General features: G+C 47.6%; 3 protein-coding genes and 1 long non-coding RNA gene across 4 annotated transcripts in view; 3 read left to right on the top strand and 1 right to left on the bottom strand.

Annotated features, from left to right (window-relative positions):
* LOC310752332 overlaps window positions 1-20443 on the top strand; it is a 182761-nt gene that overhangs the window by 103661 nt on the left and 58657 nt on the right. The window lies entirely within an intron of this gene.
* LOC310752423 (caveolin-2-like) lies at window positions 1241-4767 on the top strand. Its single transcript, XM_083592557.1, has 3 exons — window positions 1241-1721; window positions 2043-2230; window positions 3765-4767. Exons 1-3 carry the CDS (start codon window positions 1569-1571, stop codon window positions 3913-3915), a joined length of 492 nt encoding a protein of 163 aa, XP_083448683.1. The 5' UTR covers window positions 1241-1568; the 3' UTR covers window positions 3916-4767.
* On the top strand, window positions 13029-18689 carry LOC310752325 (caveolin-3-like). The gene is made up of 2 exons (XM_083592448.1): window positions 13029-13281; window positions 17671-18689. The coding sequence occupies exons 1-2, from the start codon at window positions 13141-13143 to the stop codon at window positions 18019-18021; spliced, it is 492 nt and encodes a 163-aa protein (XP_083448574.1). The 5' UTR covers window positions 13029-13140; the 3' UTR covers window positions 18022-18689.
* Window positions 18683-20443, bottom strand: part of ARHGAP4 (Rho GTPase activating protein 4) — a 36297-nt gene continuing 34536 nt past the window's right edge. The window contains exon 23 of the mRNA XM_083592385.1: window positions 18683-20326. Within this exon, the coding sequence (XP_083448511.1) occupies window positions 20102-20326 (225 nt within the window). The 3' untranslated portion in view covers window positions 18683-20101. The remainder of the gene's footprint in view (window positions 20327-20443) is intronic.

Raw genomic sequence — 20443 nt, 5'->3', positions numbered from 1 at the left:
GTGCCAGCTCTGGGCGCCACAAGTTAAGAAGGATGTTGACAAGCTGGAACATGTGCAGAGGAGGGTGGCCAAGATGGTCAAGGGTCTGGAAACCAAGCCTTATGAGGAATGGTTGAGAGAGTCTGGTATGTTTAGTCTGGATCAGTGCTTTTCTTCTAGGAAAAAAGGGTGCCAGTACCCTTGAGTTCCCCAAGAAAAAAACACTGGCCTGGATAAGAGGAGATGTGAGAGCCATTTTCCAATATCTAAATGGCTGTCACATGGAAGGTGGTGTAAGCTTGTTTTCTCCTGCTTTGGAAGGAACCAAAGGTTTCAAATTACAAGAAAGGAGATTCCAGCTAAACACCATGAAGAACTTTCTGGTGGTAAAAGCTGTTCAACAGTGGAATGGACTCCCTCATAAGGTCGTGGACTCTCCTACCTTGGAAGTGTTTCAGCAGAGGTTAGATCTGTCATAGATGCTTTAGTTGAGATTCCCACACTGCAGGCGGTTGGACTAGATGACCCTCAGGAACCCTTCCAACTCTACAATTCATAGAATCATAAAATCAGAGAATTGTAGAGTTGGAAGAGATCCCAAGGGTCATCTAGTCCAACCCCCTGCATTGCAGGAATCTTTTGCCCAGCATGGGGCTTGAACCCATGACCTTGAGATTGAAAGTCTCACGCTCTACTGACTGAACTATCCTATGAGAATGAGAATTCTCTGACTGTGTGGACCTTGAATCGGGAAGCCCTCTGTGAGTCCAATACAACCTGTGGGTTTGGGGAAAGTAATGCAGTTCATCATCAGCTTTATTTGGGTTTCCCAGAACCCAGCAGAAGCCTTGAAAATGCCAGCATTTTATCCCAGTCCTACAGAACCCAAGGAAAGTTTCAGATGCCACAAAATGCCTCTGATTCCTGCAGTTTTGGTCCCACGAGTGTTGCTGAAAGTTGGCAAGATTGTGCACTGTGTGCTCTCTTGACCTGTTGAATGGTAGCTCAGAGCCACTAGATGGTGCCCTGCTTCTATAAGTCCCATTTAGCTGCCATTGGTATACACCCTATTTAGTTCACCTGGCTCTGAGCCCTGCTGCTGCGACCCACTGCACCCCATTCTTCTCCCAGTTCCAAGAATACCCTGTGTTTGCATATATTTAGCTGGGCCGCCATTCCCCGTTTCCGCTCCTCAGCAAAGGAACTCTGGGACGGTGGCATATTTATACCCCTTGTCCCAATGCATCTCGCTCGCCCCATGGCTGCAAATACCAGGCGGGGGCGTGCAACTGCTGAGATCCTCCCTCCTCGACTCCCCTCGCCCTCCAATCTATGTTGGCCAAGGCTGAGAATAGAACTGGAGTCAAGTTCCTGCACACAGATGGAGAGAAATACTGTGCAAGGGAAGAGTGGACAGGCAGGTTAAATAAGAACAGACAAGGCAGTTTCAGTAAAACACGAAGCCTATGCAACAAAAGGAAGTGTTAGAGGCAGAATTATAAAGAGGTGCTTGACAGCGTTACTGCATCCCCCCTTCTGAGAGAGCAGCAGCAGTGCCTGCGAGTGCTGATCTTCTCCCTCCTGGCAGGATGATCAATAATGATTATTTGATTGAGTGCAAGTTGGATCCAGAAGACCCTCATTTGCAGGAGCCGGGATCTCCCATGTTCCTGCAGTCCGCTATCAACACACCACCCAAAGCAGACCCTCGGGACCCGCGTGGGATCAACCAGCACCTTAAGGTAACAAAGGGAGCTTACCTGCCTGACTTGGGGTGGGGATGCCTAAATTCTGACTTCCTAAAATCTAAGGGCGCAGCTCTCTCCTACCCACCCAAGGTGGGAGTTGTATCCTTGTTCACCCCCAAACTCCTCCCAGCCCTTCACCTGCAGCACAACCGATTCTTCTCCACCCCCTTTGCTGATTGCTGCTCCTTACATGCCCCAGAACCACACAGAAGGAGACGGCATGGGTCCTCCTGAGGCCAAGATGCTTTGCTCTCAACATTCTCTCTCTGCGCTGGAGAATCTTCAGTGACCAGATTCCCTTGTTCTTCCCGGCAGCTGGAATTCTCCGACATTCTTGCTGAACCTTCCTCGTTTCGCAGCTTTGACCGGGTTTGGACCTGGAGCGACATCGTCTTTGAGAGTTCGCGCCTCTGGTGCTACCGCATCATCTCGCTGCTGTGTGCTGTGCCCGTCTCCCTGTTCTCGGGCTTTCTCTTTGCCTGCCTAGGCTGCCTGCACATCTGGTGAGGGTCTGCCCCCTTTGCTGTGCCTCCTCTTGCCCCTTGGCTCTGCCAAGGCCCTTGGCTCACGACCAGCCTCTTGCTTCCAGTTGGTTGCACATTCATTGACAAGGTTGCACATTCAATTAGCAAGGCTAATTCTAGTGGTTACTTGGGGGAACTGCCAACAGGAGGAAGCTGTGTTACTCTAACACAGACTTTGCCAAGCTCCAGGCCTTTGAACTACAACTCCCATCAGCCTCATTGCTGGCTTGGGCTGATAGGGGGTGTAGTCCAAAATGTCTGTAGGGCACCAGGTGGGCAGAGGCTCTTCTAGCACTTTGACTTTTGACTTGTCCTGTAGGTTTGTGGGTGCTTCAGGGAGTAGACTAATAATGGCAAACAAATCTCTTAAAAGACACTTTGCCAAACACTTACCCCAGAGGGAATTGGTGTTAAAGTACTGTATTTTTCGCTCTATAAGACGCACCAGACCACAAGACACACCTCGTTTTTGGAGGAGGAAAACAAGAAAAAAAAATATTCTGAATCTCAGAAGCCAGAACAGTAAGAGTGATCGCTGCACAGTGAAAGCAGCAATCCCTCTTGCTGTTCTGGCTTCTGGGATAGCTGCGCAGCCTGCATTTGCTCCATAAGATGCACACACATTTCCCCTTACTTTTTAGGAGGGAAAAAGTGAGTCTTATAGAGCAAAAAATACGGTATGTGTCACAACCCACTTGCATGTACAGCACTCACATGTATTTATACACACACCAGTGAGAGGTTTGGGGTCTTCATTTGCGTGCGGGCGAAGTGAGTTTGTTGCACAAGACTGCCAAATCCACTTTTAATTGCACAACCTGAATTTGCCAGGATGTGACTGAATCTGATCTGCAAAATAGCAATACACTAGATCTGGAAGCACCTACTGTTTGAGTGATGTCCTTGTTCTGCTAGTTGGGGGAGCAGATAAGTACTGTCTGCCTAACACTGATATGAGGAATGGAGGAATCTGAAGACAGAAATGCTAAATAAATTGGTCACTTGGTGGGACCCAGGAAAACAAGGACATGAACCAGAAAGGAGCCTTCCTTCTTTCAAAAAGTTGGAAGAATGGTAGGCATCTTCTGGAGGTGTCTGAGGCTGCACACAGGGTTGTATCCAGCGCTAGGCCTACACAAAGTAGACCCACTGAAAGTCATGGACCTAAGTTAGCCATGTCCACGCATTTCTACTCTTTTTTATTATTCTTTAAAAAAAATTATTTATTTGAAAATGTGTATTTTAAATCTAGATCAAGATTATCAATATCGCTTACAAAAGAGAACCATAAAACAAATATAAAACATTTCTACTCTGAGTAGGACTAGTGTTGGCCACAACCCCTGGTCTCTGGGTCACAGGTTGCCTACCTGCAACTGAAGACATTCTTATTAACAATGCTGTAGGTGAGTGTATATTGGCCTTTAGGTTGCCTAACTGGAGTCTAAATGTTGGGGTGCTTTGTTGTTTCCTGGAGGCTGCCAGCCACATCTCTCCCCTCTTCCTCCCTCAGGTGTGTGATGCCCTGTATCCAGCTCTGCACAATGGCAATGCCTCCGGTTCGCACCCTCTGGGCCAGCATCCTGGATGTGGTGGTGGCCCCACTTTTCACCAGTCTGGGCCGCTGCTGCAGCGCCATCTACCTCACCGTTACTCAGAAGTGACACAGAGACGCCGCCTCCCCCCTCCAAGACCCACGTGCCAAAGACTTTCCTTCCCATTTCACTCAGATCCACTAAACAGGCTGGATTTCACAGCAGAGAGTAGAACTCACAGGGAGCTTTTAGCCTTGGGTCAGAAAAGGGGAATTGTGGGCGAGGGAGCAGCTCAGAGGGAAGGAAAACAAGGAGGCCAGAGGATGAGGAGAATGGTGCTTCAGAGAGAGGTCTCAAAATGAAACATCCGTATTCTATTCTCTTATTGTCATGCCCCTGCTTTGTCCAGACCTGCAGAAAGAATTCCACATTATTCTAGGAGTGGGCTCTCCATAGTCCTCCCTGTGATCCTTGGATGAAGGGTGGTCTACATTAATAATAATAATAATAATAATAATAATAATAATAATAATAATAGGTGAGGAACTTTCAAAACTTCCCTCCTCCCTCCTTGAGATTCTAGCTGGCTCATCTGTCGGTTAGTATCTCAGAGACAGGGATGGGAATCCACCTGGCTTTGCACACAAGACGGTCTCTGGCTACTGGCCATGCTGTCTGGGGCTGATGGCAGCTGAAGTCCAGCCATCTCTGGCCAATCCCTGACTGACAGCCCACATAAGAATCTCCTCCAGGAAAAGTAACACTGGGATTAGCCTTCTGACATTTTGCACATGGGGGGGCAGGAGGGGGACTAGGGCAACTCCAGACTCAGTGCTGGGCTCTGGGAGAAGATATGTTCATTTCTGTCGGAGGCAGCCACCGCTCCCTCCAGCCCCTCCTCCCACAGCAATCGCTGAAATGTAAAGCTCCGTCGTCGTCTCCCCCTTTATTTAATAAAACAAAAAAGTTGATTTGCTTCCCCTTGTGTTTGAATTCTTTTGATTCTGTTCTGGCAAACCAGGCACAAACGGGTGTTAAAGGGATAGGATGAAGGAGGAAAAGGTTCTGTGCCTCACAGAGCGGTTGCAGAGGACATATCCCCCAGCAGCCTTAACTTTGGATTTGGGACATCAAAACGCTGGGGGCAGAAGGGACAGGGAAAAGGAGTGGCAGCAGCACCAGGCCTCTCCTCTACTGGGCTCCAGCATGCCAGGGAGCTGTGGAGGCCACAACATCCTGCAGCTCCACTCCGGGTCAGCCCTGACCTGGAGACAGAAGTGGCAGGGAGAAAAAGTGGTGGCGGCGGCGCAGCTCTCATCCGCTGGTGCGTCACTTGGAGCTGGGCTTCAGAGGCGGCAGCCGCTCTCCAGTGGCTGCTAGGAGCTGCCAAGGGAGGAGGCTGGCAGTGGCGGCCATAGAGAGGCTCAGCCGGCTGGCTCACCTCCCTGAGCTCAGTGGTGGTGGTGCTGGAGGGGGAAAGCAAGACATTCCCGGATCCAAACAGAAGCAGGGAATGCCTCTGCGAATCCGGGAGTGTCCCGCTTAAAACAGGGCAGTTGGAGGGTATTGGAGGAATGGCTGGTGGGCGGATAGAAGTTAACAAGAATGTGCAGATTGCAATTCACACCCCTCTCCATCTTGTGTGAGACGGAGCCCAATTCAGTCTTGACTTTGCTCAGATGTAAGACCCGCTGGATTCCAGTGTGCATAAAACTGCAGTAGGAGTCTGTTTGTCTTCTCCGGCAGCCCCTCGCTATTCTAATACCCACAGGCAGATGACAGAGATAGTGCCAGGAACCACACCTTAAAATGCCATATTTCCTTTGCATGCTGCTGCCAGGAACACTGCATGCTGCAGCTGCTGATGCCCATCATCGTGGTACCCCTGAAAACGCTGGCTGGCAGCAAGCCTGTTGCGTGCACTTATGGACCAAGGGTAGCATTACGAGCACATACCTCCCTTTCCCAGCCATGTCTCGGACTTGGCTGGGAGCCCTTCCATGGCTCCATACAGTTGCACTCAAGGCCAGCAGCAGCTGCCCACCACTGTGGTTTTGTTATAAAAAGAGGCTGCTGGATCCGACCAATGGCCCATCTAGTCCAGTGTCCTGCTTTCACAGTGGCAGGACCAAATGTCACAGCACACTCCTAAATTGCGATTCCCAGCAACTGGAAATCAAAGGCTTAACTGGCAGTGGAGGAAGACAATAGCCTTATCCATGTATTTGTCTAATCCTCTTTTAAAGCCATCCAAATTGGTGGCCATCACTACCTCCTGTGGGTGTGAGTTCCATAGTTTAACTATGTGGTGTATGAAAAAGTGCTTTCTTTTCTCTGCCTAAATCTTCCAACATTCAGCTTCATTGTATACAATGAGAGAGGGAGAAAAACATATCTCTATCAATTTTCTCATAGGAATAGTTTTCATAACATAGAGCAGAGGTTTTCAACCTTTTTGAGTCCACAGCTCCCTTAACTGGAGAGCCAGTGTGGTGTAGTGGTTCAGAGCGGTGGACTCATAATCTGGTGAACTGGGTTCGCTTCCCAGCTCCTCCACATGCAGCTGCTGGGTGACCTTGGGCCAGTCACACTTCTCTGAAGTCTCTCAGCCCCACTCACCTCACAGAGTGTTTGTTGTGGGGGAGGAAGGGAAAGGAGATTGTGAGCTGCTTTGAGACTCCTTTGGGTAGTGATAAAGCGGGATATCAAATCCAAACTCTTCTTGTCTTCTTCTTAACCAACAACATTCTTTCTGCGGCACCCCTGTGGGGCTCAGGAGCCCAGTTATGCCACCCCTTGCCTGCAGAGCTGGCAGCCTCTCACCAGCAACATACCGTAGCTAGCCGTTGGGGTGCCTGGTGTGGTGCGCGCGTCTTGCAGCCAGGGGCAGGGCGAGTCACCCATGGGTCTGGGGCACACTGCGTGGGGCCTCTTCCCCGCCTCTCCCTCAGCTGTAGGACAAATCTGGAGTGGTTGGATGGTGCCTTGTATGCCTCCTTCCAGCAACTCCTGCAGCCAAGCTGGTGCCAAACGTCTTGCTCTGCTTTCCTTTGGACCATGCTAGTGAGGCGTGTTTTGGGCAGCCTGGGACCTCCATACACACTGCCTAGGCTTGTACCCCAGGGAGGTCACTTCAGTGCTGCCAACACAGCAGTTTGACTTCACCCCTGGAGGCACACTCCATTGTCTCTCAAGACAGACGGATGTCAACAACAATATTGACAGCAGCACTGCATTCCAAAATCCAGAGAAGTGTGAATTTCAAAGGATTTGGTTCAGATGTTTCAAAAAGTACATATTTTTTTAGTTCACTTTTAAATGTGAACAGAATCAGATTTCTCCCCCATCTCTAGTGATGCAGACTTTTAACACTGCTATTAGCAGCTTTAGCAGCAGTTCTTAGAGCAGCTGCCCCCCCCCCCCCATTGGCTCATCTGTTACTGTTTTGGTCCACTGACTTTAGATTGGCTGTATGATCTCCGTCACACCTGACCTCACAATAACCCTGTGAAGTACAAGGTACTTGTAGGTGTTTCCTAGGACATTATCTACAAGCTGATCTTAAGTTGGTCATAATAGAAAAAAAACAACTTTTACAAGAGACTGCAACGACACTGTTGAATTACAGTTCATTGAGAGTCTCAGGCCACTTGCTTCTGTCACTTGTGGACTGAACCAGCATGATAGATTTTTATCACACTATGTGAAAATTGACTTACAGATGCCAAGGTGCCAAGGTGTGTAACCAACACAAGTGGTTTTTGGGAATGGTCACTGTCCACAATGTAAGGCTGCAGGCACCCCATACATTGATAGCACATTGAAAGCCCATTATTTCCCCCACAGAATCTTGGGATCTGTAGTTTACCCCTCACAAAGCTACAATTCCCAGCACCCTTAAACTACGGTTCCCAAGATTCTGTGGGGAAAATAATGAGCTTTAAATGTATTGTGTACACAGCCTTTATGGTCTGCACCAAAGTGGAAGGAATTAGCACCAAACTTTAGTAAAAGAATTACTGGATATTGGTTTTTCGCAAGGAAAAGCAGACAATTGTGTGTTTATAAAGGAAAGGGCAAACTGTAACAAAAATATGTGTGTATGTTAGATGACGTGTTAATTTCTACAAAAACTAAACAGGAATATGAACAGGCAGTATCACAGTTACAGAACAAATTTGATGTGGTAGAATTAGGCATAGCTAAAAATTACTTATCCATGCAAATTGAGAAAGGCAAAAATGGATCTTTTCTGGTTCATCAAACTGTAAAAATTGATGATCTTGTTGAAATGTTATGTTTAAAAAATGCAAATGGGAAGAAAACACCTATGGTGTGTGGTTTCCTAACAAAACTTTGTATCATTCTGCTATAGGCAAGCTAAATTTCATTCAAAGAATCTCGAGACCAGATATAACTTATGCTTTTCACTTTCTAGCAAAATTTGTGGAAAAGCCCACTACGCAATTGTCAGAGCCGCCCGAGGTCCCAGCTCACAAAGGACCAACGCTGCTTCGTTGTTAAGTACAAAAGTCTTTATTGAAGTTCAGTTTCACTTCCAGAGCCACAGCGTGCAGCTCTACGTCTCAACTATCAGACCGCTGATGCTCCGTCTGAGTCTCCTCCCCCCAGACACCAGTTTAAGACTCTAGCCTTACTCCACCTCTTCCTCTGTTCTTTCCGCCTCTGGTTCCGCCTGGCCGTTGGGGTCTCGCCCTTTCTAGACTCTTCTGACGCTGAATCCCCTGAGCCTTCCCCCTCCCTCCGGCGGGCTTTAGGAGCTGGTTCCCCATCCGGGTCTCCTGCTGTCCCCCGCGCCTGTACATTTGAACTTGGCGCGCGCGCCCAGCTAGCAACTTTCCTCCTGACCGTTTCACTGCTGCTGTCACTGCTTCCCCCTCTGGGGGGGCTAGCTGCAACTGACCTCCCCTCCGTTGGAGGCGTGGTCAGCCCTGACTCATTTTCTCTCCCCGCTGGAGGAGACGCTGGCCCTGACACATGTGACTCTTCCCCCCCACTACGCTCTGGTGGGGAAACTGGTCCTGATCCCCCGCTGCTGCTTTGGGGTTCCCTGCTGGCTCCTTGTTTCTGGTGCGTCCCCCTGGGACCCCCCTTGCCCTGACCGTCGGCGCCCCCTTCTGGGAATCTTCTGATTCGCTGGAGAAGCTCATGGAATCTCTCGGGCCACTGTCATACTCCCCTACGCTGCCCTCGGATTCTTCCCCTTCGCTCTCCATTTCCTCTCTCCCCTGTGCTCCTGCTCCTGAGCCCCTGACAGCAATGCTTCTCTGCTCTTAAGAGCGTTGTAACATACCTTCAACATTGCAAACATTATAGATTGCAGTTTACGTCAAGTATTGACAAAGGTTTTGAAATTTTCTGCGATGCATCTTGTTATGTACTGAAGTTCTCACCCTGGGCCAGCAGGGGGATACTGTAGATTGTTATGCAAATGAAGGATCGAAAGTGACGTTCAGTGATTAGATAGTTTGTATGCAAATGAAGGATCGAAAGTGACGTTCCGTGATTAGATAGTTTGTATGCAAATGAAGGATCAAAAGTGACGTTCAGTGATTGGCTAGTTGCAGAAAATGGTTACTGTTGCATTCTAGTGGAGCTCTATATAAGCAGGCTGACTGAGCTCCTCAGTTCAGTTCTGTTCCAGCTTACAAATAAAGAGCTGCTTTGGAAGAACTGCTGTGTCGTCTGATATGTTCGCCCACAACTTAACACATCTCATGCAGTGGAACAAAATAATTGCAGGGGTGTGTCTGGTATGGTGTTCTGTTATAACAGGTGTCCATTTGAATGGAAGTCCCAGACACAAACTATTATTTGTCTCTCCACAACAGAGAGTGAATTATGTGCATGCATTCAGGCCATTCGTGATATAAAATGGTATCTGCAAGTATTTGCAGATCTACAGATGCAAGTAACACTATCAGTAAAAAGTTACCTTGATTCCCAGAGCGGACTCGCTATCCTGTGTTCAGAGACCAATACGCAGTGCACTAGTCTTAAGATTACATTTACAGTTTGTAAAGAAACTAATTGCTGACAAAATAACTGTATTTCAATATGTTCCAGGTGACAATCAAATTGCGGACATTTTTACTAAAGCACTTCCAAAGGTTACACATGAAAGACATGTAAAAAATATGCTTTATGTTTTTGTTCCACAATAATGAACCGCAGGGGAAATGTTGAATGGTCTCTTTAAATTTGAAGGTTCATTATTGTTCCACAAGATGTGTATTTCTTTAAGGGCCAGAGCAAATAACGTGACCTAGTATTACAGCTGTGAAGCAGTATAGCAGGTGCTGTTAAGTTATGTTAATTAAGCTGTCGGGTATAGCATATAAAGAGCAGCACCTGGCTCTCTCAGTACCCTGGTAGATGGGTTGGGTCATGCTTATTGATATATTGTAATTAATGTAAAAGGAGTTTTTGTTTTTGTTATTAAAACCTAGCAAAAGTTATTTTTGCGTTCCTTGTAATGTGTGGTCTCCCCAGCACACCTTCTACAGCGCAACTAATCTGCAAATAGCCAACATAAGTATCATCATTTGTACTTCTCTGCATTTCCCTTTGACATCACAGTTTACAATCTCTCCCCTCCAAAATATGTATGTATGTATGTGTTTGTATGTATGTGTACAAGTGTGTGTGTTTAGACACACATGAACACCTACTGCTACACTTCAGGGTAACACTTCATGCATCTGATGACATGGATTGAATTCTACAAATATATATGCCCTATTAAATGTGCTGGTCTTTAAGGTGACAACAAGACTGGTATTTTTGCTGCAAGAGACTAAAGTCACTTCCAGATGACCTGATTAATCAACAGGCGTCCTGATTGGTTTGTGGAAAGGTTAGATGATGTTGTGTCAAAATGAGCATTATCCCACATTTTCCAGGGCATTTTCCTGTCACTTTTCTTATTACAACAAGTTGGATCTTTGGGGGAAATTGGTTTCTTTTGCGAGAGCTCCAAATCAGCTTTAATTCCGCAGCCCAAATTTGCTGGGTTATGATTGAACACAATCTGAAAATGATAGATACGTGGGATAGCTCAGTCAGTAGAGCATGAAACTCTTAATCTCAGGGTTCTGAGTTTGAGCCCCATGTTGGGCGAAAGAGTCCTGCGCTGCAGAGAGTTGGACTAGATGACCCTCATGGTCCCTTCCAGCCCTACAACTCACATGTGCATGTGCATCCACATTCACAGTTTTCTCAGGCTGGCATCACACTTGAAAAGCCACCTTGACAAAATACTATTATTATTATTATTATTATTATTATTATTATTATTATTATTTATATCCCGCCCTCCCCGGCCAAGACTGGACTTAGGGCAGCTAACATCAAAGTATATAATACATTAAAACATAAAATCAAACAATTGATTGAAATACAGCTTAAAACCAAATTAAAATCAGAATAAAATCAGATGGCAACTCACAAACTATAACTACAGTATAGGGGTTGGGAACATTAAGTGCTCACCAGGCCCAGCTATTTGTGCTGGTCTTAAATGGGCCAGTGGGAAGAGTTAGAGAGGCCACTTCCATGAAGGTCTTGTAGAAAGAGGGGGGTCAGACTGGGAGCCAACCAAAGGCCCGGCGGAGCAGCTCCGTCTTGCAGGCCCTGCGAAGAGATGTCAAGTCCTGCAGGGCCCTAGTCTCCTGCGACAGAGCGTTCCACCAGGCCTGGTCGAGGCCAGCCTAACCTCCTTGAGGCCCGGGACCTCCAAGGTGTTATTATTTGTGGGCCATAAGGTCCTCCACGGGACATACCAGGAAAGGCAGTCCCATAAGTACAAGGCCATATAGGGCTTTAAAGGTTCAAACCAGCACCTTAAACCTGACCCTGTACTCCACCGGGAGCCAGTGCAACTGGTAAAGCACCGGATGAATGTGATCCCATGGCGAGTAACCCCCCCCCCCCCCCCGTAAGGAGACTCGTCGCAGCATTCTGCACCCGCTGGAGTTTCTGGGTCAGTCTCAAGGGCAGCCCCACGTAGAGCGAATTACAATAATCGAGCCTGGAGGTGACAGTCGCATGGATCAGAGTGGCAAGATCAGGGCGGGAAAGGTAAAGGACCAACTGCTTAGCGCGGCAGAGGTGGAAAAATGCTGCCTTTGCTGTAGCTGAATTCAGCACCAGCTGAAGTTTCTGAGGCAGCCCCGTGTTTAATTCATTGCAGAGAGCACACCATGGACAACAATGCTTCCACCTTCTTACTTTAAATTCTCTTCAATTACTTCATTATTATTATTATTATTATTATTATTAATTATTATATTTGTTAGTCACTTTATCTTGTCTAAGACAACCCAAAGCAACATACAAAACAACAACAACATTAAAACCAATGGAGTGGGGGATTCATTCAAAACATCCTGTCTACTTCTCAAAGGCCAAAGGCCTGGTTACAGAAGCAAGCAGCTGCTTTGCACCTACAGAGATATAATGATGGTGTCAGCAGGTGAGCCTTCCACAGAACGAGGAGCCACCACAGAAAAGACCCGTCTTGTGCTGCTACCCTCTGGGCCTCTCACAGAGGAGGCACACAAAAAAGGGCCTCATATGATGACCACGGGATCCTAGTCAGTTCATATGGGGAGAGTTGGCCCTTGAGATATTGCAGTCCTAAGACTTTTAAGGCTTCATAGGTCAAAATCAGCATTTTGAATTGAACCCGGAAACTAATTGGCAGTCAGTGCAGTCAGACCAGGATCAACATTATATGCTCAAACCATCTTGTCCAGAGCAACCAGGCTGCTGAATTCAGCACCAGCTGAAGTTTCTGGACTTTCTTCAGAGGGAGCCCCGTGTTTAATGCAGTGCAGTAATCTCATCTATGGGTCCTCTGTCCTTTAACATTTAAGGTGATTACTTTCCCTATGCTGTAATCGGGAGCAAAAGAAAGATATTTTCCGTTTTAACAAGATATAGGTGACCCAGATATGACAGATACCCTTTAATTTTTTTCTGAAATACTGGCTGCCACCTGGATAGTTCTATTCAGCTGGATGGACAAATACAGAGACCCTTCATAGCAACATTCTATTGCAATTATTTTATACTATGAAATAAAAAAGGGATAGAGCCATTAACTATACCATAAACTATACTAAGCCTTACCAAAAAAACCCTCTGCCCTACCCTAGAGGCAGATGCATTCTGGCTTTGAAGCAGACTATTTTCAGAACAGGCTCCCCTATCTGTGGACGGCAGTCCAGACGGAGTCAGCAGGTGGGAGAGGGAGCTCCGTCCTGACAGCCAGTGACAACTGGCTGGCGCTCTTCAGAGGGAAAGGAGCTAAGCAGGGAACGGCCTGGAGCCATGGCCCAGCAAGGAGGAGGACGAGAGGAAGAAGAAGAAGAAGAAGTGACCCTGGGGAAAATAGACTCCCGGGACCCCCTCACCAAAGAGATAGATCTGGTGGAAAGAGACCCCAAGCAGATCAACCAAGAAGTGGTAAAGGTGAGAGCATTCCTATTTTAATGGCAGAAAGAAGCACACTCCTGAGGATGCAAAATGACTGAGAGCAGATGGAGCGAGGAGGTGGGGGTGGGAGTGGGCAAAGCTTTCAAAAATAGCCCAGGAACAAAAGAGAAAATTCCTTCTGCAGATAGCACCAATGCTCCTTTGGAGTAGCTTAAAGAAAGCAGTGTGTGCTCTCTACCCTCCCCCTTACGATATTCATTTGTGCACCAAGTGAGACTTAAAACTTGAGGGATGTGCTTTGTCCCCCATCCGCCTCCCCAGAACCCTAAAGTCCACAAGCGGGAGCCGGGTGCAAAAGTTGTAAAGAGAGGGGGAGATTAAGGGACAGTGCTCCTCTGAAGAGGTTGTTTTCAGTGCCAGAACTGAGCTCACAGCCCTTTCAGGCAGAAGATCCATCCCTCCCTTCCTTGGCAAGCTTTCTTCGTTTCACCAGCCTTTCTGGGGTGGTGGGTTGCTGCTGTTGTGAAAACAATTGGGACCTACTGTAATACCTGTAGATCCTGATCAACCTTCTGCTCATCTCTGCTCTGGCACAAAACTCCCCTAAAAAAACGGAGAGTGACATATATGCCTCATGGAACATACAATCTAAAAGCGCCTTGAGCATCTTGTATTGTGGCAGAAAGGCAGGACATTAATGTTGTTCATAATATATATAGCAAGGGGAGAACATAAGAATAGGGATGGGTAGTGATGAGCAGCAAATGCAGTTACGTACTTAGATGAAGAATAGGTCAGTGGCTGTTTAGGGCCAAATGTGGCCCTCAGTTGCTTCCCATTTGGGTCCCAGCACTGACCCACCCTTTCCCTCCTTCTCCTGAGGAGAGACCCAGGCAAAGGTCTCTTTAAAGCCCTTTCTCCTTCCAGCATAAACAGCAGCAGCTTTTCTGCACTTCATCCATGAAGCACTTCACCAACTGAGATACAAACAAAAGCCCAACGTCTGTTACAATTTGCTACGGGGAAAGAGAACAGATTCTCCAAGAATCCTTTCGTCTGTGGGCTCACCCACACTTCCCTTGATCCGAGAGGTTTTTCTTTTGTTCTGCTGCTTTTCCCGGGAAAGCCCGCTCTTTGCTGCTGAATTGGAACAAACGTCAATCAGGTTACAGCAGTAAAGGGCAGGTTTAGGATCACAGAGGTGTGGCTGAGCCCTGTGTCTGGGTGGATATGACCATTAAGCGAATGCTGCTGTCCGTACAATGCTTATATTTGTTTCAGAACAACGTCCTTGTGGACAGTTAGGGCTGGTCCATACTTCCTCTGGTACTGCTGCTTTCCCCTGGGGAACACTGCTCTTTAGCACTCAATTGGAGCAAAAGGCAGCTTGGGTTTTCTGCGGATTGCCATTTGCTCCAATTTAGAGCTAGAGTGGCTTTCCCTGGGAAAGGAGCAGGGCAACCACCCATTGCTTTCTCGGCACAGGACAAGCCGAAGTGTGGATGAGCCCTTAGTTGCCAAGCGATGGCTTTGGGGCAGCTGGAGTGAAGATGGCACGGCAGGGGAGGAACAGTCAGCTAGGACTTCACAGAAAAGGTTGGGCTGCGAAGAGGATTTGAAGAGGGAGGGAGAAAGAGGTAGGAGGCAATTTGTGGCCTAAGGGCAGTGAGAGAGAATGGCCAATGTACTGGACCTCTCACCGAGCCAGAAACAGAGTGCAGATGCCTCAGCTGACACCCTCACTGCATTTATTTCAAAGACATGAGCTTCAGGTGCAGGACTGTAAAGCTACCTACAGCTAAAATTTCCATAAACATGAAATAATGTTTTTGTGGAATAGAATTAAAACAGGAGAGTGAATGGGAGATCTCAAAGGCAGCTGGAACAGTCCTTCAGCCCATAGTGGCAGCCGCTTCCTCCTAGTTCATCTTTAGAAAGAATTGGTCACCACCAAAAAATTCAGAGTGGTGGCTATTTCTGTAACTCAGACCCCGGTCCACGTTCATTTCTCCCAAGCACCAGAGGCTGATGGGAGTTCACAGGTAGGAATTGGCCGCTGGTGGCCATGGGGCCTAATGGGGCCCTTTGAGAAATGCTCTTTGGTGCCAAATCAGGGGCATATGATTTGCTGCCCATTATATTGAGGAGGAGCAGAGTGGGACCCTGGCTTGCCACTCCCGTTGTCCTCAGGAACTGGGGCAGGGTGGAGGAGGTCCTAAGAATAAGTAATGCAATCTTCATCTCCCGGTGGACTTACTATAACCTCACCTACTTGTTGTATAAAAAAGATAGCCAGCTTCCTCACTTGATTCCTTGTTTATCCTGCCTTCCTGCATGTTGCTCAGAGCAATGATCACAGCATAACAACAGCCCTGTGAGGTAGTTTAGATTAAAAGGAGCTAATTTGCCCCAGATTGCTAAAACAGACACTTGCGATATTCCACATATTACCATATTGGCCTGAATATTAGCCGCACCCGAATATAAGCTGCACTTTTAAAATTCAAGGGGGGAAAGGAAAAAGAGACAATACCGAACATAAGCCGCTCCCTGAAAATTCCGCAGACACTCACACCCGTTCTGTTTTACACTATGTCTGCAGCAATATCGTAAAAGCCAATTTTTGTATGGTCGTTAATTTAAGACACACTTTAACTTTTCATGGTCGGAATTCGGAAAAAAAGTGAGGCTTATATTCAGGCCAATATGGTATGTAATACACCTGAAGTGAGGTTGATTCCCAGTGACTTCTTTTTCCTGCATCCACATCATACATTTAAAGCATACAACTCCCCTAAAATATTCCTGGGAACTGTGGTTTCCCCACCTCAGAGCACTGACAAGGAAATGGTCAGTAATGCTGTGGGTTCATGAATTTTACAAGCCCATGTATAGCCTGGAAAAGAGAAGGAAGCAATCTCTTTCCATGTGCAAGTGCTTCCAGTCTTACAGGTCACCCCATGGCAATTCTTACTCCCCATAGGTGACCAGGCAAGTGGTGTGGTGTTTTTTTATTGTACTCCCCAAGGCTCCAAGCTGTGTGTGTTTGTGTGTGTCTGTTCATTCCAACTGCAGTGGGGAAGCAAAGCCTCCTCTCTCTGTGTTCCATGTTTGGCCCTCAGAAGCAGAACTGGAGGCAGTTCTCTTTTTAGCTTTATGACTCTGTCAACGGGTGGTTATCCCACCGTGCAAGGAAGCTAACAAGGCTATAAAAAGGACAGATTGAAAAGAAGAAGAAAGAAAATGGCACTCTGGAAGGATAATGCTGATGTTTAATCCACTTAATGCTGATCACGTTGCTCTACCTTTGGGAGGTCTGCTCTCATCTCTTTACATTTTAATCTGACTTTTGCTCAGGATTTAAAATACAGTCGTACCTTGGATCCCAAACACCACAAACCTGGAAGTGAGTGTTCCGGTTAGTGAACGTTCTTTGGAACCCCAACGTCCAACGGGGCTTCCGATTGGCTGCAGGAGCTTCCTGCAGCCAATTAGAAGCTGCACTTTGGTTTCCGAATAACATACAAGAAAGGCCCAGTCGGCTGGCACATATCCTGTTTGGGACAGAATCTTCCCCAAAGGTGTTTCATCCTCATGTACATTTCTGCCCATTGATTGTGGACCTCCTGGCTCTTCTAGAAGTGGGTGCAGAACCAGGGCAGAATGACAGGCCACCTAAGAACAAAAGATCCCATCGAGTTCTCACAGGGGCCCAAAAGGCGTCTGTGAGCAGAACCTGAACAGAAGAGCCCTCTCCTCAAGGTCTTCAGAGGTACTATCATGGCGAGTAGCTCCTGCTAGCCATGTCCGTCATGAATTTGTCTAATTCTCTTTTAAAGCCATCCAAGGTGGTGGTCATCACAGCTTCTCATGGGAGCGGATTCCATAGTTTAACTACGAAGAGCTTCCCTTTGACTCTTCAGATGTTCATGATGCAAATGTGTGTGACAAAACATAGTTGGCCACTTGTCATGGGAAAAGGCAGCTTCCTGTGTGGAATAGCTTGGAGTACTGAAGCAGCTGGGATGGGAGGTTGCGTAACCCTATCCTGACGACTGCAACTCCCCACGTAGGGTAGAAGCCAAATGTCTGTGAGGGTGAGCACAGGCTTAGAGCTTCACCAAGAGGAAAAACGGCTTTGGAGAGGGGATTTTCAGCAAGCACCGTCTCTTGCTGTCTCTCTGCTCATAGCCATTCCATACCAGAAGCTGCTTTGGCCTGGCCATTTTGTGACATGCAGCTGTGTGCAATGTCTAGCTAAGGGCAAAGAGCACTCATCTATCACACGCTAGAACCCAGATGTGCAAGGCTGGTTGCAGCTCCCCCAGAGGCAGAGATGCTCAACAAGACTGTCTATTCTAAAATTCATATCCTGGTTAAAATTAAGCCCTGCCTGACTCATGGCTTTTTTCCCTACCTTGCCAGGTGGACTTTGAAGATGTGATTGCTGAGCCAGAGGGCACGCACAGTTTTGACGGGGTGTGGAAGGCGAGCAACACCACTTTTACTGTCAGCAAGTATTGGTGTTACCGGATTCTGTCGGGGGCCCTGGGCGTGCCCCTCGCCCTGCTCTGGGGCTTCCTCTTTGCCTGCATTTCCTTCTGCCACATCTGGGGAGCCATGCCTTGCATCAAGAGCTACTTCATAGAGGTGCAGTGCTGTGGGCGCTGCTATGCCCTCTGCATACGCACCTTCTGCGACCCGCTCTTTGAAGCTGTGGGGAAGGTCTGCGGCGACGTCCGAGTGGCCCTGCGCAAGGAACGTGCCAAGGACTGAGGCTCTGTTTGGGACCAGGACAGGACTCCGGGGTTTGCCTTCCTCCAGCTAGAGGCCTGATCTAGGTGGGAGCTTCCGGCTGGTGGAGCTATTCCTCTAACTCCCTGTCCTCCACATGCCAAGACAAAGTGGTGGTGTGGAATGGGAAATCCAAATAATAGCCCCTAAACACACACACATGACAGAATCTAGTGGGAAGTACTTTGCAGAAACCTCATCAATTAGGCTGGCATGGCAGGCGTTCTGAGTAGGATATGCCCTATGGGTCATGCATCTGTCTGTCTTCTATTTCTGCCCCCACGAAGCAGCCCTCTGTCTCACAGTGTGCCACAGTATGAATTCCTTTGTGTACAGAATTAAAGCACCATGTCTCATGTTGCGATTAGCTCCATCCTCTCCTAGGACCGACAGTCACAAGACATAAGGTTTCATCCATCTATTCTCTCGTCCCTTTGAAGCTGCGGTGTTCCGTCAGGGACAGCCTTTCAGCACTTCTTTTTCCAAGCAGGGGAAACAGCAGCACTGTGACAACCGCACAGTTACAAAAATCCAAGTTCAGCCACTAGTGTCAATTCCTGCTTTGAAAAGAAAGGTGACTATTTTCCTTTTCTTAAAAGAAACAAAAACAAATCTGCATTGTATGAAAATAAAGCCCAAGAGATCCTTCAGTGCCGTGTTTATTCCATAAAAAAATTCCGGCTGGAGGGTGCTATCTGCAGAGAGTTTACAAATCCAGTTTATTGCAAGAGACAGCAGGGGGAGATCACAGTACAGAATTGTTTCTGGTAATGGAGAAGAGAATCAATACCAGGGCTGTGTGTATGCTGTGATTCTGTGAGAGAACCAAAAAGGCACAGGATGTGGTATTGGCCACCAAATTCCACTTCCTGAGAATCTCAGCTGTATTTTTTTAATAAAAAAATTTAAAGCAAGTTTCTAGCCTTAATGGCTGCAAAGATATGCTTGAAAGTGTGTGGTCCAAAGCCTGTTGATATTTTAGAAGCCACAGGAGTGGCTTAGTAAGATTTCCATGGGGAGGGGATCTCAGAGCTCTGTACAGATGCTTCCCCCTCTTTTTCACTAGCCCAAGCAGAATAAATTATGAAAGAGACTCCACGCAAGTTTGCTTGATTTGCATAATTTATACAGGTTGAAGAATTCAGCTTTTCTTGGCACAGAATTTTAAAGCATAGAGTTACACACAGCCCTGATTAATACTGAGCAGCTCAGACTTTTTATTTTTTAAAAAGGAGAGAGAGGAACAAAGTAGACCTTCCTTGAATGCAAGGGAAATATTGGCACATGGATGCCCTCCCCCAACTATGTCCCCTTACTTATTGCCCCAATGTAAAAGAGTGATGCGCACAGGGATGAGGTTGCACCGGGGACAGCAGCGTGTGGGGGGGGGAAGAGTTTTACAAATCCAGACAAATGTGAGAAGCACCAAGGGATACATTGCGGGGTTGGGAAGCGGGAGGGAAGAGAGGGAAGAAGAGAACACAGCTGGCGAGGGCTTGTGTGAATCATGTCAGGAACAGAACACACATACAAGAGAGAGAATCCTCCTTTTCAACACCTTGCATTGTAACCCACACTAGTCACTATTAGCCCCCCCTCCCACCCGCCCTTAGCCAAGAACAGATCCAAAGGACCCCTGGTCCCCCACCTCACCACTTTCACATGCAAATCCAAGTGCAAACCATGGGTAGCAGAGGAGAGGCGGAACGGGTGGGGGCAGACAAGCCTAAAAGTTGCCATATGTTTAAAGCAGCTCCCCACCCCCACCCCCGACACACACACACCCCCGAATCCACAACATTAAAACTTCCAGACTCGCCTCCAGTGTGCACAAGGACACTGGATAGCAAATTCCGCTTAACGCATTTGGCTTGAAATTAAACTCCCATAAAAATCAGATCGCCACCCTCCCAAATCGTTTTGTAACAGGAGAGAGAGAGAGAGAGAGAGACACTCACACATCTGCCCTGAGTTGGTATTCAGAAGATGAAGGGGGAGGGGAAGATTATCACAGTATTGGGCAAGACATGTTGGGGACACTTCCCCCCACCCCAAGTCTGCCTCACTCTCCGTTCCCAGAGGATTTGAAGACCCCTCTGCCCCGCAGGAGCACCCTGTTCGAAGAGACCGTTTTGGCAGGGATGGCTCCCTTCTTGCCAGCGGGGGTGCCCTTTGGGGGCTCCGGCTGCTCAGGGTGGGGGAGGGCATCGTCAGGCCCCATGTGCTTCAAGCCAGACGTTTTTCCAAGAAGTTCCTTGAACACAGAATCCATATTTCTGGCAACCTCCTGAAAATTGTGAAATAGAGAAAAAGACTGGTGAGGGAGCAGGGCAGGTGGGGGTGGGGGGGAGAGGAACTGCAGAGGAAGCAGAAATGTTCTATTAGGAGAAAGAGAGAAAATGAT

Source organism: Podarcis filfolensis (assembly GCF_964270895.1).
Source record: "Podarcis filfolensis genome assembly, chromosome: 17".
In the NCBI taxonomy this organism is placed as follows: Eukaryota; Metazoa; Chordata; class Lepidosauria; order Squamata; family Lacertidae; genus Podarcis; species Podarcis filfolensis.
Note: the sequence above shows the minus strand (reverse complement) of the source record. Positions and strands in the feature narration are given on the sequence as shown.